Source organism: Staurois parvus, unplaced genomic scaffold (genome assembly GCF_062004578.1).
Source record: "Staurois parvus isolate SC_StPar_1 unplaced genomic scaffold, SC_StPar_1.0 ptg000081l, whole genome shotgun sequence".
In the NCBI taxonomy this organism is placed as follows: Eukaryota; Metazoa; Chordata; class Amphibia; order Anura; family Ranidae; genus Staurois; species Staurois parvus.
The window spans coordinates 8,241,552-8,258,986 of record NW_028317877.1 but is presented as its reverse complement, the minus strand read 5'-3'; the positions used below and the strand labels follow the sequence as shown (position 1 = coordinate 8,258,986).

The 17,435-nt window shown below is 41.5% G+C and overlaps 1 protein-coding gene across 4 annotated transcripts in view; it reads right to left on the bottom strand.

Moving 5' to 3' along the window:
* Window positions 1-17,435, bottom strand: part of CEP170 (centrosomal protein 170) — a 158,151-nt gene that overhangs the window by 71,450 nt on the left and 69,266 nt on the right. For all 4 annotated transcript variants that reach the window (XM_089669775.1, XM_089669778.1, XM_089669776.1 and 1 more), the window contains exon 9: window positions 1,299-1,909. In XM_089669775.1, the coding sequence (XP_089525901.1) occupies window positions 1,299-1,909 (611 nt within the window). The remainder of the gene's footprint in view (window positions 1-1,298; window positions 1,910-17,435) is intronic.

The window sequence follows — 17,435 nt, the reverse complement described above, 5'->3', positions numbered from 1 at the left end:
GCACATTTTGTGTGACACTGATACCAATTAAAAAAAAAAAAAATTATATATATATATATATATATATATATATATATATATATATATATATATATATATATATATATATATATATATACACACACTGATCATGACTCTTGACCCAAACACTAACCCTGGCACAGACCTAGATCAAATCTTGATCTAGGTATTTTTCTTATTAATTATTTTTATTTATTTATTTTAAACACTTGTTTTTTTTCTCTCTGAAAGGACAGAGAGAGATACAATGTATCTCTCTCCTCCATTCAAAGAGAGAAAACAAGGGGGCAGGCTTCACAGTGACTGCCAATAAGAGGCCATCACAGCGATCAGGTGACCCAGAATCAGGAGTTTTGGGTCCTGATCATTAGAATGGGACCCAGGACTTACAACAAGACCTTGTTCTCTGTGCTTGGAAGTGCACTGTGCGGCACGCTCCCAGCACAAAGACAGGTACGTAAATTAGCGGCCTCACGGAAAAAAGCCCAGTCCAGTGGGGCTGCATTTTTGAATAGAGCAGGTGTGAAGGGGTTAAAGCCTAATTTTAGTCAAAAATAAAATTTAAAGAAAAATAGTACAAGGGACATGACTTACTATCAATCCATTGTGTCCCTTGTGTGCTGGCTCCTGCATTAGTAGAATTCTTCCTCATATGACTGCTCAAACACACAGCGACCCTGCCACCGCAATCTTCCAGTAGAGCAGGAGTTCGAGCAGAGGGAACTGTAATATGCACCCATCAAGAGTGCCAAACACGCCCACCCTTTCTGCCCATCTCCTCCGTTCATGGAAGCTGTACTATAGCACTTCCATTATTAAAATCTGTGAATGGCGAGGTGGATCTTTCATTCATCTGTCATCCTCCATTCATAGTACAGCTTTTATAAATGGAAAAGGGGGTTGAACAGAAAGGGCAGGCATTATCAACAATCTTGATGAGTGCATATGACAAGTCCCTCAGTGGCTGGAGGAGGGAGAGACATTTCAATAATGCAGGATCCCGCATTACAAGAGACACACTACACTGGACTGATAGTTAAATATTGTCCCTTGTGCTGATTTTTCTTTTTTTAACCCAGGCTTTAACACAAAGGTTCACCCAATTTTGAAAGAGCAGTTTTGGTTGTATTTAGCACTTTATAGCAAAAAGTAGTATTTTGCAAACACAATATTTTATATTTTAACACACAGGTAATTTCTAAAAAAAAAATTCACTGAAACAGAAACAACCTGTCTGTGACACTAGCAGTAAATCCAAAAGCTGTTATGTGGGTTACCGTCGCACATGGTCCTTCTGCATCATCCCTGCTATTTGCCTTTTCAACAAGATGACTGCTCCTATGATCTTTCTCCAAGGAAGGCAATTCCACACTGTCAGATGTAATCCGCTTATTAGTTTGTCGATGTCCAAGGCTTCCAGAGCTCCTCAATAAAACATTTTGTGAAACTAATAAAGATGTGCAAGGCTCTTCAGATTTCTGTTTAAGCAGCAATTTTGCATGCTGTGTGCTATGAATTACTCTATGAGATGAGGCACCAGACTGTAAACCCAAACACAGCCCTTTAGGATCAACAGAAGCAGCTTTGACTTTATCTATCCTTGACTGTGGGATTGGATATGGAGCTTCTGGGCCAGAAGTGCTGGTGTTTAGAGAGAAAGAATACGAGCGTCTTTTTCTTGGGTGGTCATCATCAAAAAACTCTATTAAAAAAGCAGTCTGACTTGCAGTTTCCTGCTGCTTTCCTTCAGTCTGAATCTTCTGCTCCAGCTTTTTCTGCTCTGCAAGACCCTCTCTCCCACAATCTTGTACATTGGTACACTTGTTTCTATGTTTAAATGTTGCACTATTTTCATAGTCACTCTGTGTTCCATCCTCATGTTTGTTGCCTAAAAAGTAAATAATGAATTTAAAATTTAGACAAAAGACTGACAATTCTTCCTTTTTATATAACATATAATTCTAGATAATAATTCAGCTAGAGTGTAAAGATTCTCCTGTATCCCTCCTGCACCACGCACATTTTAAAGTTTACCCGCCTGAATCTCAACACTGTGCAATGCCACTCTCACTCTTACCATACATATCCCATATAAAAATAATGTACATGTCTTACCCATGGGCACTGCTCACTTTCCTCTGTGTTTTTCCCAAAGCACACACACCTCACTTCCCAGTATCTGTCTCAGATGAAGGATGGCTCATTCTTTACAGTAAGATCTTTAGCCAGTTTTAACACAGAAGAATATGCAAGATAACCAATCAGTGACTAGTCAGCATTGAATGTTCCTTAAAGTGATATTAAACAAACACGGTTTAATTTACGTTACCCTTCTTTTACTTTAAATGGATGATGGCTCTGTAACTATTTTAATAAAAACATTTTAAGTACAGGTGTACCTCGGTTTACAAACACCTCGGTTAACATAATTTTCGGTTTACGATTGAAAATCCATTGAAGATAATGCCTCGGTGTACAAATTTTTTTTCGCAATACAAAGTGTATGTCGGTGCCAATTTTTAAATGCAATTGCTGGCTTTTTTTTTTTCTTCACTACAGCTCACAGAATTAGCTGTCACTGTCCCTGGAGCTAAAAGGATACTTTGTTTCTTTTATCTCAGGAAACAAATTAAAAGGAAACATTGTTTCTTGTAACTCTGAGAAATAAACTAAAAAGAAACTCTCTCTTTCTTTCTTTTAGCTGGGGGGAAGTGACAGCTGATTCTCTGAGCTATAGTGAAGAAAAAAAAAAGCTGGTAATTACATTTAAAAAAAAGGAGAACTGACCTAAGGTGACAGACTTTTTTTTTTTTTTTTTTTTTTACACTTTCTTCTAACCTCCGGAACGGATTAATTGGTTTTCAATGCATTCCTATGGGAAACTGCATTTCGGTTTACGAATTTTTCGCAATTCGAAACGTCCCGAAGAATGCATTAAATGCGTAAACCGAGGTACACCTGTATCGTTTTTCCTAATCTATATATATATTACATGACCCAGCTCTTTCCCAGCCTGTCTGCAGGGAAACAGTGGCAGGAGGAGCTTTTAGTCCTCTGCTGCTGGTCACATGTTCAAAATAAAAAAAGGCCTTTTGGATACAGAGTAAAAATAAATCATTTATACATTATTAGTATCAATAAACAGTTAAATCATCATCCAAATATATTTGAAATCAAATATTTTATTATTTACGGCAATAACATGGTGTGGGTAGATTTCTGTCAGTCACAGGCTATGTCCCACCCCTCCAGCCTGTGTTTTAGAATAACAGGTAGGTGACGTCTCTATCAATCAAGATGTAATATCCCACACCCATTGTGTTTAGCTGGTTAGTGGGCATGAAGGAGGAGGGAGGAAGTGGGCTGTCATTTACCACTGTGTATATGCCCACAGATCTGACAAATTCCACCCAAATCCCCAAAAATGAACTGGACAAACTTATTGGCACCTTCTCAAAATTTTAAGAAATATTTGTATTCCAAGCTTTTGATGCTCCTGTAATTTGTAATTAAACTCACCTGTATCAATTAACAGGTGCTGACAATATACAAATCACACTGGCAACCAGGTAAAATGGTGAATAATTGACTCAACCTTTCTGTTGTGTGTGTCTGTCTCCAAAGATCTTAATGTTCCTGTGTCAACTGTGCGCAACACTATCAAGCTGTTTACAGCCCATGGCGTTGTAGCTAATCTCCCAGGACGTGGATGAAAGAGGAAAATTGATCAAAGATTGCAACAAAGGATTTTTCAAATAGTGGCTAAAGAACCTCAACCAACTTCCAGACAAATTCAAGCTGACCTTGAGGCACAGGGTAGAACGGTGTCAGCTTGCACTATACGTCACCATCTAAGACATTATGTTAGGAGACCCAGGAGGACAGGACCCCACTGCTGACACAGAAACATAAAAAAGCCAGGTTGCAGTTTGCCAAAAAGTACCTGAGGAAGCCAAAACTCTTTGAGCATGTGCTGTGGACAGACAAAACAAAATTACAGCTTTTTGATAAAGCCCATCATTCTACTGTTTTCAGAAAAAGCAATGAGGCCTTTAAAGAAAAGAATACAGTCCCTAAAGTCAAAAATGGTGGAGGTTCCCTGATGTTTTGGGGTTGCTTTGCTGCTTGGATGTCACAGGCACTGGATATCTTGACAGTGTGCATGGCATTATCAAATCTGAAGACTACCAAAGAATTCTGGGGTGCAATGTAGGGCCCAATGTCAGAAAGCTGGGTCTCCATCAGAGGTCATGGGTCATACAGCAGGACAATGACCTAAAGCACAAGTCAAAAAGAAATGGTTTTAGACAAAGCACTGGAGAGTACTGAACTGGCCGGCAATGAGTCCAGATCTCAATTCCATAGAGCACCTCTGGAGAGATCTCAAAACAGCAGTTGGGAAAAGGAACCCTTCCAATCTGACAGACCTGGAGCAGATGGTGAAAGAGTGGTACAAGAAACTCATTGATGTTTACAGAAAGCTATTGATTTCAGTTATTTTTTCCAGGGGGTATGCTTACCAAATATTAAATTGACTGGACAAAATTATTGGCACTCTCCATTTTTGGGGGTTTTGCCCGGAATGTGATAGATTTGGATTTTTGTTTCTCCGCTTTTTTGTGTCATACCAATACAATCAAAAGAAATAAACATGAGAATGCCTAAATATTTGTAATTGCAACAATTTTCTGGGCGAAGTGGTGCATTATCTGCCAGAAATACAGGGGTGCCAATATTTTTGGCCATGACTAACTATATAATTTTTATCTTAATATAATTATTTTTGATAATCTTTCTCTTTTCAGGGTTTCTGGCAACTCGTCACAGTTTTGCATCTTTCCACCACTATTTCCTACTGGGTGTGAGCAGGGTGGCAAAGGTGACCCGGGAAACCAGCTTGACATTGTGTGAGGAGTTGCATCATGTCGTGATGCCAACAGAGCATACGTGGGAAGAGTTAGCAGATTAATTTTGGGAGAAATCTCAGTTTCCCAACTGTATTGAAGCCCTGGATGGAAAGCAGGTTAGGGAGGGAATTTCACCAAACCCTGGGCCTAAGTATTTCAACTGCAAGAAATACTTTCCAATTGTTCTACTGGGATTGGTGGACGCCCACCTCCATTTTATAGGACGTGGAGTCAAGAAGATTTCAAAATCTTCAGTCTGCTGTGGTGTAGGCTGTATGAATGACATCTAAAGATCCCCCTAAGGAGGCCTGTTCCATGTAACATGGAGCCAAGTCTGCCATTTGTCATTGTAGCCGATGAGGCATTTAGACTAGCAGAGAACTTAAAAGGAGAAGTACAGCCAAAGCTATTTTGGCTATACTTCTCCTATGGATTACAGGGGTGCAGTCCGTTCTGCACTTCTGTGACCCGGTTTCAGCTGAGAGTGGGCTGAAGCCCGCTGTTGGCCGATGTCACTCAGCCGGTCCAGTCTGGATCAACCCCACAGTCTAGAACGGCATTTGGCTCAGCCTCTCAGTGATCTGCTGAAAGCCTGAACCAGCTGCTCCCTTCCCCTCCACAGCCCAGCGCTCCAGTGAGAGGGGGGGGGGGGGGGGGAGCAGACAGCGGTGACTAACAGCCACTGCTCTCTGCTCAGAATGGCTGTGGGAAATCAAAGATCATGTGATCACTGAGATCTCATTCTTCGAGCCACCGGGGTACAGATGAAGCATCAGACCAATGCTGCATCCACCTAGGTAAGTATGATTAAAAAAAAAAAAAAAAAAAAATGCCATACTTCTTTAATTTAATGCGGCCCTACAATGTACATAGACTTAGATACAAAGAGAAGATTTTCAGCTACCGACTTAGCTGTACCCATTCTGTTCTGGAGTTTGAATTTGGACTCTGTACTGCTAAGTGGCGTAAACTCCTTTCCGCTATTCAATTGTATATGGAAAATGCAATAAAAGTGTTGGTGGCCTGCTGTGCGCTACACAATTTTTTAATTGAAAAAGAGAACAACTCCTCTGAATATACACCCCCAAACCCTGCTGAAGATGTCCAGTTTATAGACTTGCACTTGTTTTTTTCTTATGTAATGAACATTCTAAATCAATTTGTTGATTTCTTTGTGTTTTTGCAAGATGAATATGTAGAATTCTTCAAAATGCCAGGGTAGTACAAACACCCCCCAAATGACCCCTTATTGGAAAGCAGATGCCCTAAACTATTTGCTGAGAGGCATGTTGAGTCCATGGAAGATTTTGTTTTTTTGCACAAGTTTTTGGAAAATGGCAAACATTTTTATTTTTATTTTACACATAGTTGTCATTTAAATGGTATATTGCTCACACATATGCAATGGGTATATTTGGAAATACACCTCAAAATATATTCTGCTACTTCTCCTAAGTATGGGGATACCACATGTGAGACTTTTTGGGAGCCTAGCTGCATACAGGAGCCCGAAATCCAAAGACCCCTTTGAAAGGCTGATGCACTTCCTCACTACCTATCACAATTTCAGAGGCTCTGAAATTCCAGGATAGCACAACGCTCCAAATTACTGCATTTTGGGGAAATTAGACACCCCAAATTATTTGCTGAAAGACATATTGAGTTAATGGAAAAAAAAAATGTTATCGCTAACTTTTGGAAAATGACAAAAATAAATTATCTTCTTTTTTCACAATTTGCTTTTTGCACACAAAGTTGTCACTTAAATTATATATTGTCCACACATGCCATGGGTATATGTGGAATTATACTCCAAAATACATTCTGCTACTTCTACAGAGTATGGAGATACCACATGTATGAGACTTTTTGGGAGCCTTGCCGCACACAGGAACCCGAAATCCAATGACCCCTTGGAAAGCCTAAAGAAGCGTAATTTCCTCATTTAACTTTCTCACTACCTATCACAGTTTAGGAGGCCTTGAAATGCCAAGATAGCACAACCCCCCCCCCCCCCCCAAATGACACCTTTTTGGAAAGATGCAGACACCCCAAGGAATTTAAAAAAAGGCATTGTGAGCATTTTACAAATATTTTTGTCACAAGGTTTTGAAAAATAAAAAATGTTTTCATTTTCTTTCTTGACTTTCCAAAAACTTGTAGCAACAACTAAGGTCTGCAAAATACTCACCATAACTCTTAGCAAATACCTTGGAGTGTCTACTTTTCGAAAAGGGGTCATGGGGGGTGGTGTATGATTATGCCATTTCAGGGCCTCTGTGATAAGGTAGTAAGGAAGGGTAATGAAAAAATAAAGCCCTTTAAAAGCCTGAAAGTGCTTATTGGATTTTGGGGTCACTCACATGTGATATCGCCATATTTGGGAGACATAGAATGTATTTTGGGGTGTAATTCCACATATACCCAGGACATGTGTAAGCTAAATATAATTTAAGTGACAACTTTGTTTTAACAAAAAAAAAAAAATTAATTTTTCCAAAAACTTGTGGTAAAAAATAAATTCTTGTATTGACTCAACACGCCACACGCCCTTGGGAGGGGGGGGGGGGTTGTTATGGCATTTTATGCCCAGCATTAGAAGCTTATGCCACACATCACCCACTCTTCTAACCACTTGAAGACCAAGCCTTTTCTGACACTTTGTTCACATGAAGGAAAATCAGTATTTTTTGCTAGAAAATTACTTTGAACCCCAAACATTATATATATTATTTTTTTTAAAGCAGAGGCCCTAGAGAATAAAATAGTGGGTGTTGCAATTTTTTATATCATACAGTACTTGCAGAGCGATTTTTCAAATTAAAAAAATTAAAAAAAACTTTTTCCAAAAAATTTGCATGCACAAAAACACAATATATTTGCCAATTGTTTGGTAAGGTATAAAAGATGACGATATGCCGAGTAATCAAACATGGCATGCTTTACAACTCCGCACACCCTGTGCAACGATGACAAACTACATACATTTTTAATATTCATAGGCGACAATTTAAAAGCCTTTATATGCTAGCACTTTAGATTTACACAGGAGGTCTAGCACTAGAATTACTGCCCTCGATCTGATGTGAGATACCTCACATGCATAGTGCAACCGCTATTTATATACCGACACTGGGTCGATGCTTGCATACGACTTTGCACAGGAAGGCAGAAGACAAGGGTGTTTTCATTTTTGGGGGGGTTTTTTTTACACTGTCCCTTTCATTTTTTTTTTCTTTTAATCAATTTAATTGTTACCACAGGAAATGTAAATATCCTCTGTGATAGCAATATGCAGTGACAGGTACTCTTTTCTGAGAAATCTGGGATCTATTACACTCTAGATCAGTGTTTTTCAACCTTTTTTGTGCAAAGGCACACTTTTTTCATGAAAAAAATCACGAGGCACACCACCATTAGAAAATGTTAAAAAAATTTACCTCTGTGCCTATATTGACTATATATAAAGTAATTCTCTTGAATAGGAATCAAACACAAAGAAATTATTTTATAATTACTTTATTATGAAATAATAAAGTATTTTATAATTGGACCCGGGGGCCGGACCAAGAGTAGATGAATGATGTGTATGTGTCATCCATAGTAAGTATAGTAATATTCCCCCATAGTAAGCATAGTAATTAATCCCCCATATAGTATTTCATCCCTCATATAGTATTTCATCCCCCATATAGTAATTCATCCCTCATATAGTATTTCATCCCTCATATAGTATTTCATCCCCCCATATAGTATTTCATCCCTCATATAGTATTTCATCCCCCCATATAGTATTTCATCCCTCATATAGTATTTCATCCCTCATATAGTAATTCATCCCTCATATAGTATTTCATCCCCCCATATAGTAATTCATCCCTCATATAGTATTTCATCCCCCCATATAGTATTTCATCCCCCCATATAGTATTTCATCCCTCATATAGTAATTCATCCCTCATATAGTATTTCATCCCCCCATATAGTATTTCATCCCCCCATATAGTATTTCATCCCCCCATATAGTATTTCATCCCTCATATAGTAATTCATCCCTCATATAGTATTTCATCCCTCATATAGTATTTCATCCCTCATATAGTATTTCATCCCCCATATAGTATTTCATCCCCCCATATAGTATTTCATCCCCTCATATAGTATTTCATCCCTCATATAGTATTTCATCCCCCCATATAGTATTTCATCCCTCATACAGTAATTCATCCCTCATATAGTAATTCATCCCCCATATAGTATTTCATCCCTCATATAGTATTTCATCCCCCCATATAGTATTTCATCCCTCATATAGTAATTCATCCCCCCATATAGTATTTCATCCCCCCATATAGTATTTCATCCCCCCATATAGTATTTCATCCCTCATATAGTAATTCATCCCTGATATAGTAATTCATCCCCCATATAGTATTTCATCCCCCCATATAGTATTTCATCCCTCATAAAGTAATTCATCCCTCATATAGTATTTCATCCCCCACAGTACTATTCCCCCCCCCCCCTTCTAGTAAGCCAAGTCCCCCGTGTCAATTCACTTACCTTTTGCGTTCCTCTCGCTGTCTTCCCGCGCCGTTCGGGTCTTCAGGGCGGACTGTGAGAGGAGCCTAGCTCCCCTCCCCTCACGTTCGGCACGCTGCCCCGCCTACACACATCCTGACAGCCACATCCGCAAGCCGGATTAAAAGGTCCGCGCGGACTTTTGGGGCTGCCAACCGAGAGGAGGCAGGGGAGCGGCCGACCGAGAGGAGGGAGGGGAGCAGGCGCCCGGCACACAGAAGAGCCGCATTAGACTGGGTAAAGAGCCGCATGTGGCTCGCGAGCCGCGGCTTGCCGACCACTGAATCATTAGATTCTAATGATTGGTCTATTTGTGAGCCGAAGCCACATGTTACAGATGAAATTGGAATTTTTCCCACGGCACACCAGACAATATCTCACGGCACACTAGTGTGCCGCGGCACAGTGGTTGAAAAACGCTGCTCTAGATATCTCCTCTGACCTTAAATCATCTGATCACACCAAGATTGGTGTGATCAGATGCTTTCCCAATTTAGAAATGGCGCTGTTGATATCCACCGAAACAATGAAATGCTCGTAGCTTCTAGTGCTTAGACTAAAGAGATGATTGGAGCTTTAGTGGTCTCAGATTGGTCAAAACGCTGGCATTCTCAGGTTCTCCGATGGTACAGGACAACCCGAGAAAAGCCATCGAAGGCAGCAGGAGTGGGTGGGGTCGTCCCCTCCCGTTACTTGTAAAAGCAATCCTGCAGCTAATTAGATGCTAGGATTGCTTTTATATGAAAGCCGACTGCGGGCTGAAAAAAACTATACCAGGATGATGCCCCTGTAGCTGTAGGCATCCTCCTAGTATAGCCACTCAAATTCCTGTGATATACCAGTATATCGCTGGTCCTTGATGGGCATATAAGTTGTTTTTTTAGCCTGTGGGTTGAATGAAAAAAGAGAAGAAATATCTGCCAGAAAAGTGTGTGATAAGCTCACCATTAGAATATACCCATCCTGCATCCACCCACTTCTAATGTTGGGCATACATTAATTTATTTTTTTTTCATTCAGCCTGTGGATAAGGAAATCTATGTAAAAAAAAAATGAAAAAATATATATGCCGAAGCATAGGAACGATCCTCCAACTAACCACCCCAGGCCCTCATGCTTGAGCATATACAGTATGTTTTTGTTTTTTTTTTAACTGTGGATGATAAATCTCACTCAGCGGTGCTGCATGCGCTGACGTATATGCAGAGAGCACTGTTGTTGTCAAAATAAACAGATCAGTGCTTCAGCTGAATGGCATTTCTGCAAAGAAAACAATGGTTAACAATAAACCAGTACCAACAGAACAGTAACTCAACAAAAACAACTTTTTGGGGCTTTTTTAAATTTTTTTTTTTTACTTTTAACTTTTTTAACTCTCTAAAAATGCGATAGCCAGTTTTCTGACTACCTAACATCTTTTGAGACCCTGTGTAAATGTGTACCTAGACTGTGCTGTACCCTATTTTAATACTCCACTATTGTGTGCTAGCGACAAAAGCAGTCCTTGAGACAGAGACCAGGTTGGCAAGGACAAGAGGGACAAAAAAGCAGGTGTCACATCTAATCTCGTATTTGCTACAGACACAACATCTTTTTTGGGGTGATGTTTGTGTTCGGGTACCAGGAATGGCATTGGGAAAATGCCTCTCATGCAACTGAGGTTGGCCTCCCCTCTGATGATGTGCTGGAGCACGAAAGGCCTTAGGAGGAGCCAGCAGAGCGTGACATCGTAGCCGCCCGGAGCCACGAGGAGGCCCGGCGGCCATATTACTTTTGGTCAGTTACACTATTAATTCCTTTTCATTCACTGATTTAGTGTTTCTGCCCGGTTTTACTATTATTAATTTTGGAATAAATGTTCTTGATTTTATCTACTACACTATGAGGTGTTTTTTGGCTCCTATTTGGAGCTAACTATATTTAGGACACCTTATCTATTTTGGCCACCGGAGGGAGTTCCTCGCTCATAATTCACCTAAGCTAAAGAGGATCTCTGGATTTGGAAGCTGTCCCTGTTGTACCAAGAATCGCCTGTTTCCGGAGGGTTACCCACTGTACCCGCTTGATGAGGGATTTCCAGGGGTCATACTACATATGCGCTTTTATATAGCGCGTCCGGTGAGTGCGCAATTTTACCATTTGATCCTGGGCTTATTAGCTTCTATGCAAGATCCTGCGTTTATTCGCCTGGACATTACATTATTTATCTGAAGTACTGGTCATTATTTCTGTTATATATCACAGTGTCTTGTTAGACTATCTGAGACCTATGGGTCTACGGATCTATTGTCATATTTATTAGCGCCGCACTTTATTTTCTGTGATCCACTTTGTACAGTTGCTTTGTAAAGGACAAAAGCATTGTACAATTGAAATAAATATTCACTTTTTTTGGAATCAGCATTTGGCTTTATGGGAAACCAAGTACGGTTTTGTCATCTGGTCATTGAAGTCCACCCTTCCCAGGTTAAGATTATAGACGTGGACACAGAGGGGCTTCTCAACAACACCAGTTGCCATGCAAATTTGGACTGTCACGTTAGCGTGAATGGAAGACAGGATGAAAACATCCCATTTTTCCTTCCACTTCACTGCAAGCAATTCATCACTTTTCAAGCAGGTTTTCTCCCCCTAAGTTGGGCATTTACAAGCCGTTGAGGGAAGACCAGGTGATTAGGTCGCACAGTGCCACATGAGCCAATTCGAAGATTGTACAAATGTCTAAATAGTGACTTGCATGTGTAAAAATTGTCCACATAAAAGTGATACCGTATATGGAAAAGGGGTAACACAAAGTCCCAAACTATCTTGCCACTGCTCCACATGTAGTCTGGGCATCCGGCGGGCTCCATGTGACTATCTTTTCCCTCATAAATCCAAAAATGACATGCATAGCCTGCTGCCCTCTCGCAGAGCTTATACATTTTGACCCCATATCCGGCACGCTTGCTGGGGAGAAACTGTTTAAATGGAAGGCGGCCAGAAAAATTAATGAGGGACTCATCAATGCATATGTTTTTCTGGGGCATATATACATTTGAAAATCTCTGGTTAAGGTGATATACGAGGGGGAAAATTTTGTGGAGCTTATCATATAAGGATCACTGCAAAGAACAACAGAGTTTTATTGTTGTTGAAATGCATAAAACCACATACTCTCATATCTATGCCCAGCCATGGTAATGCCCCTGTTGCGGGTTAGACCTAATAAAACCGTTAAATTCGGAAACCATAATAGGTTTCCATGCAAATTTTCTGGCAAGATTTGAATTTGGGTTGGCGGCGATATATTGTTGTGCATATAAATTGCTTTGGTCAACAACCAAATTATACAAATCTTCTGTGAAAAATTGCTCCAAAAAAATCAAGGGAAGAAGTTACATTTGCTGCTTCCACCTGAATTCCGGATTGGGCAGTGAATGGGGGAAATATAGGTGCTGCAGAATTTGTGGGCTGCCAATCAGAATTTGAAAGCACATCCGGAAGGACACTATGGGCTCTACAGGCCTGTGTTTGAATTCTTGGTGGCTGTGGGACACTATTTGTGCTAACCACCTCACCAGCTTGTACCGCACATATGGGACTCTCCACCTCTCCAAGCGATACTGCAGTGCTCGTATGTAAAAAAAACAGGATGTACTAGGTCGCTGGTACTCGCCTGTTTACCAGAAAGTAGTGCGGCACTAGTAATTGCACACTGCTGCCAATGAGAATCATCATGCAATTCTAACACCTCAGCAACCTAGGAATGGGGTTGGGTATGCCCGACCTTAGCAGGAACCTCTACTCCATTGTCTGAGCCACCTGTCAGGGTGCCTCTGCTCTCTACGGGTTTGTATTCTGAGGCAGATTCTGTAAGTAAAACTTCCCCTTCACTCTCATCTGACATGCTCAGAATCCTGTAGGCCTCTTCACTAGTGTACCTTTTGTTGGACATTTTGGTCACTAAATTTATAGGTACCTAGTGAGACTCACAGGAAAAAGAGCACCTGGCTGTCAGGGACTGCTTGAACCACTACAATACACATACCATTAAATTTTTAGACTGATCATTTCTAATCATTTCAAATCAGCAGGGGATCAAATACTTATTTCCTTCACTGTATATGCCAAGTTGCGCAGGGAGCCCTCCCTGTAGCAGTAAAACTGCTATAGGGCGGACTTCAAGTGGTTATACAGTGTGTGTTTAGAATCACTTTAACCCTTTTGCTGCCAGGACCTGACAATGGGAGGTTTTATACACAATCCGGTTTCACAATCTGCAGCCACCGAGATTGTGAATAAAACTGACAAGCAGACTCCTGCCTGCCTCCAGTCAGGCGATTGCTTCCACAGCACCTGGTACCACCTGGTCTTTTAGTCCTTGCATGCCTCAATAAAGAGAGCCTGTCACATAAAATCACTGTGTGTCACGTATGGGATGAAAAAATAATAGGTAAAAAAAAAAATATTAATTGCAAAAAAAAAAAAAAAAGTTACACCCAAGGACATAATTTCCTCCCAAATATTTTGAGCCCCCCCCCCCCACACACACACACAAACATCGATTGTGATACATGTTACACATCGCCACGCACGCCGGAGAACAATAACTCTAGCACAAGACCTCCTCTGTGACTCTATACTGATGACCTATAGGGGCCTCTGAAGCATCGCCTATATAACATATAGGGCACTGAAGTTTGTTGTCATTTCATAGGCACACACAAATCTATGGTTTGGCATGTTGGGTATCTATTTACTCAGAGCAACCTTGTCTTTTATATTTTACAAAATAATTGGGTAATTTATTGCGTTTGTATGACCTTTTACTTTAGTGTGTTTTTTACTGAAATTGTGGTAATATCGCGTGACATAAAATATTGGAATTACCACTATTTAATTTTCTGCTTTCAGAAAATATATAATGTTTGGGGGGTTGTGTGTAATCTTCAAGCCTAAAATATTTTTTTAAACGTGTGCAAAAACAGCTTTGACAGCGAAAGTGTTAATGTCTTTAAGGCTGTAATTTGCTAGAAAAGTAAAACTGAGCTAAGGCTTACATTCTAAGAAAATAGCTGCATTACCACACACGTTTAGAAAAGCATGCTGCTTTGTGCTGCAGACACATTCCTGGGAACAAGAGAAAAAAAAATGACAATACCAAGATGCATTTGCAAAAAATATTTATTATCTGTTATACTATAAAAGTATCACCCAAACAAATTCTTACATATATTCTCACAGGTTTTAGCAAACAGGGAAAAGGGAAGAGAAAGAGTGCCTGTCCCTGAGAATAACTGAGCGCAGACTGGGATAGATGACCTGATGCAGTTTGAAAGGCATGGGTCTGGTAAGAATGGGGGAAAAGGGTGTGGAGGAGCTGTGGTTTGGGGTAGGAAGCAAGGGAGACCTTGGATAGCAGAAATAGGTGGGTACGTAACAAGGGGTGGACCTGGAGGTGCTCTAGTTAAACAGGAAGCAGCCACAACTGTTGGAAAACAAGGTGGTGGAAAACCACTACCTTTAATGGAACTGAATGCCAGGAGTTATACATATCATAAATGTCATCCCTGGCATGCATTTCATGTTCCCCACTGAGGTCCTTTTAGCATTGGCAGAATGCTAAAGCAGAAGGTAAGCCTCACATCTCTGGGATCCCCAATTGGATCTCTGTCTTCAAGTGTGCTCTGCAAGATGCGTTCCTCACACTATGCGATTCTCTTTCCCCCTCTGCCGCCACCCACGTCCAAGCCCAAAGATACTTTGATATGATGAGTGCTCCTCTGCTGCTGCAGCCCAGAGAGGCAGAAACTTTCAAATAGACACATAGTACAAAATGGATTGATTATGGAGATGATAGATAGATAGATAGATAGATAGATAGATAGATAGATAGATAGATAGATAGACAAAAAAAACACATCAAGGCTCCTGGACTGCTCTGATACTGCTAGTGTGGCTAAATAGGAAGTCACGGGTGAACTACAAGATGTAGGTGGGTTTGGGCGCCCAGCTTCACTTTCTGCCGTCTGACCCTTCCTCTCATCCGCAGACCAGTTGGATGTGGTCCCATAAAGAGAAAACATTACAAATAAGATCCAACAGAAGCAAATTTTTATGCTTTTCACTTTCGGTCTTTGTAATGTGAAGTTGTACCTGCATGTGGTTGGATGTATACAGGCACACATCCATTACATCTAAAGCCTTATAGACCTAAATGTTTTATGTAAACAGGACTAAAGTGCTCCGTTTACCATGGGGGCCCAAACAAAAACAAAATTACTAACTGTGCTTACTCTTTAGACTTCATTACCCTTCATAGGAAGGCTAATTCCTCTGCATATTATTATTATTATTATACAGAATTTATATAGCGCTAAAAGGTTTGCTCAGCGCTGTACATTATAGTGGGGGACAGTACATGAGACAATACAATAACAAAACAATACACAAGGGGTTCGAGGGCCCTGCTCTTTCGAGCTTACAATCTAGGAGGGAGGGGATAGTGGTACAGGAGGAAGTGGCTGTGGGGGATGGAGTGGTAGGAGGAGTGGAGGAGATCGGCTGTTAGGTGAGGGCGGGGTAGGCTTCCCTGAAGAGATGGGTTTTCATGGTGCGCCTAAAGGTGACGAGGGTAGGTGGCAGTCTGATGGATTGGGGTAGTGAGTTCCAGAGGATGGGGGAAGTCCTGGAGAAGTCCTGCAGTCGGGCGTGGGAGGTGGAGACCAGGGAGCTAGAAAGTAGGAGGTCTTGTGAGGAGCGAAGATTACGGGTAGGGTGGTATTTGGGTATCAGGTTGGTGAGGTAGTTTGGGGTAGCGTTTTGAATGGCTTTGTATGTCTGTGTTAGTAGTTTGAATTGAATGCGTTGGGCAATCGGGAGCCAGTGGAGGGAATGACAGAGGGGGGAGGCAGAAGCAGAGTGATTGGTAAGGTGGATGAGTCTGGCCGCTGAGTTCAGGAAAGACTGAAGCGGGGATAGTCTGCGATGAGGTAGGCCGGTGAGAAGGGAGTTGCAGTAGTCCAGACGTGAGATAATAAGGGAGTGAACGAGTTGTTTAGTAGTGTCTGGGGTTAGGAACGAACGTATTTTGGAGATGTTGCGGAGGTGGATCCTGCATGAGTTTGCCAATGATTGGACATGGGGTTGGAAGGACAGGTCTGAGTCTAGAGTGACACCTAGGACTTTGGCTTGCGGGGTGGGACTGATGGTGGCGTTGTTGGTCGTGATGGAGAGGGGGGGGGCACGGGCTGGGGGGAAAATCAGGAGCTCAGTTTTGGAAAGGTTCAATTTGAGGAAATGGAGCGACATCCAGTCTGATATGTCGTTCAGTAGGTGGGTCATACAGGCGGAGACTGAAGGGGTGAGGCGAGGGGTGGAGAGGTAAATTTGCGTATCAGCGTAGAGGTGATAGTTGAAGCCATGGGAGTGTATCAGTTTGCCGAGGGAGGAGGTGTAGATGGAGAAGAGAAGGGGCCTGAGGACAGAGCCTTGGAGGACCCCAACAAAGGGGGGGGGGGGGGAGAGGGGGAGGTGGTAGCGTTACAGGTAACGCTGAAGGAGCATTGGGATAGATAGGAGAGCCAGGAGAGAGCGGAGTCTCTGATGCCGAGGGAGTGTAGTTTATTAGGGAGAAGGGGGTGGTCGACTGTCGAAGGCCGCGGAAAGGTCGAGGAGTAAGAGGACTGAGTAGTGGCCATTAGCTTTGGCGGTTAGCAGGTCATTAGTGATTTTGAGTAGGGCGGTTTCGGTGGAGTGTAGGGGACGGAAGCCAGACTGTAGTGGATCGAGGGGGTTGTTGCCAGTGAGGTGGGCGCTTAGGCAATGGCATATGGAAGAGGATTGAGCCACATGCTGGGACTCCACTTCTGACTGCCTCAAGGTTATTTTGTGGCATAAGTGGTCACAAAAATATTTCCATCAAATACTGAGTGTTTTCTGAAA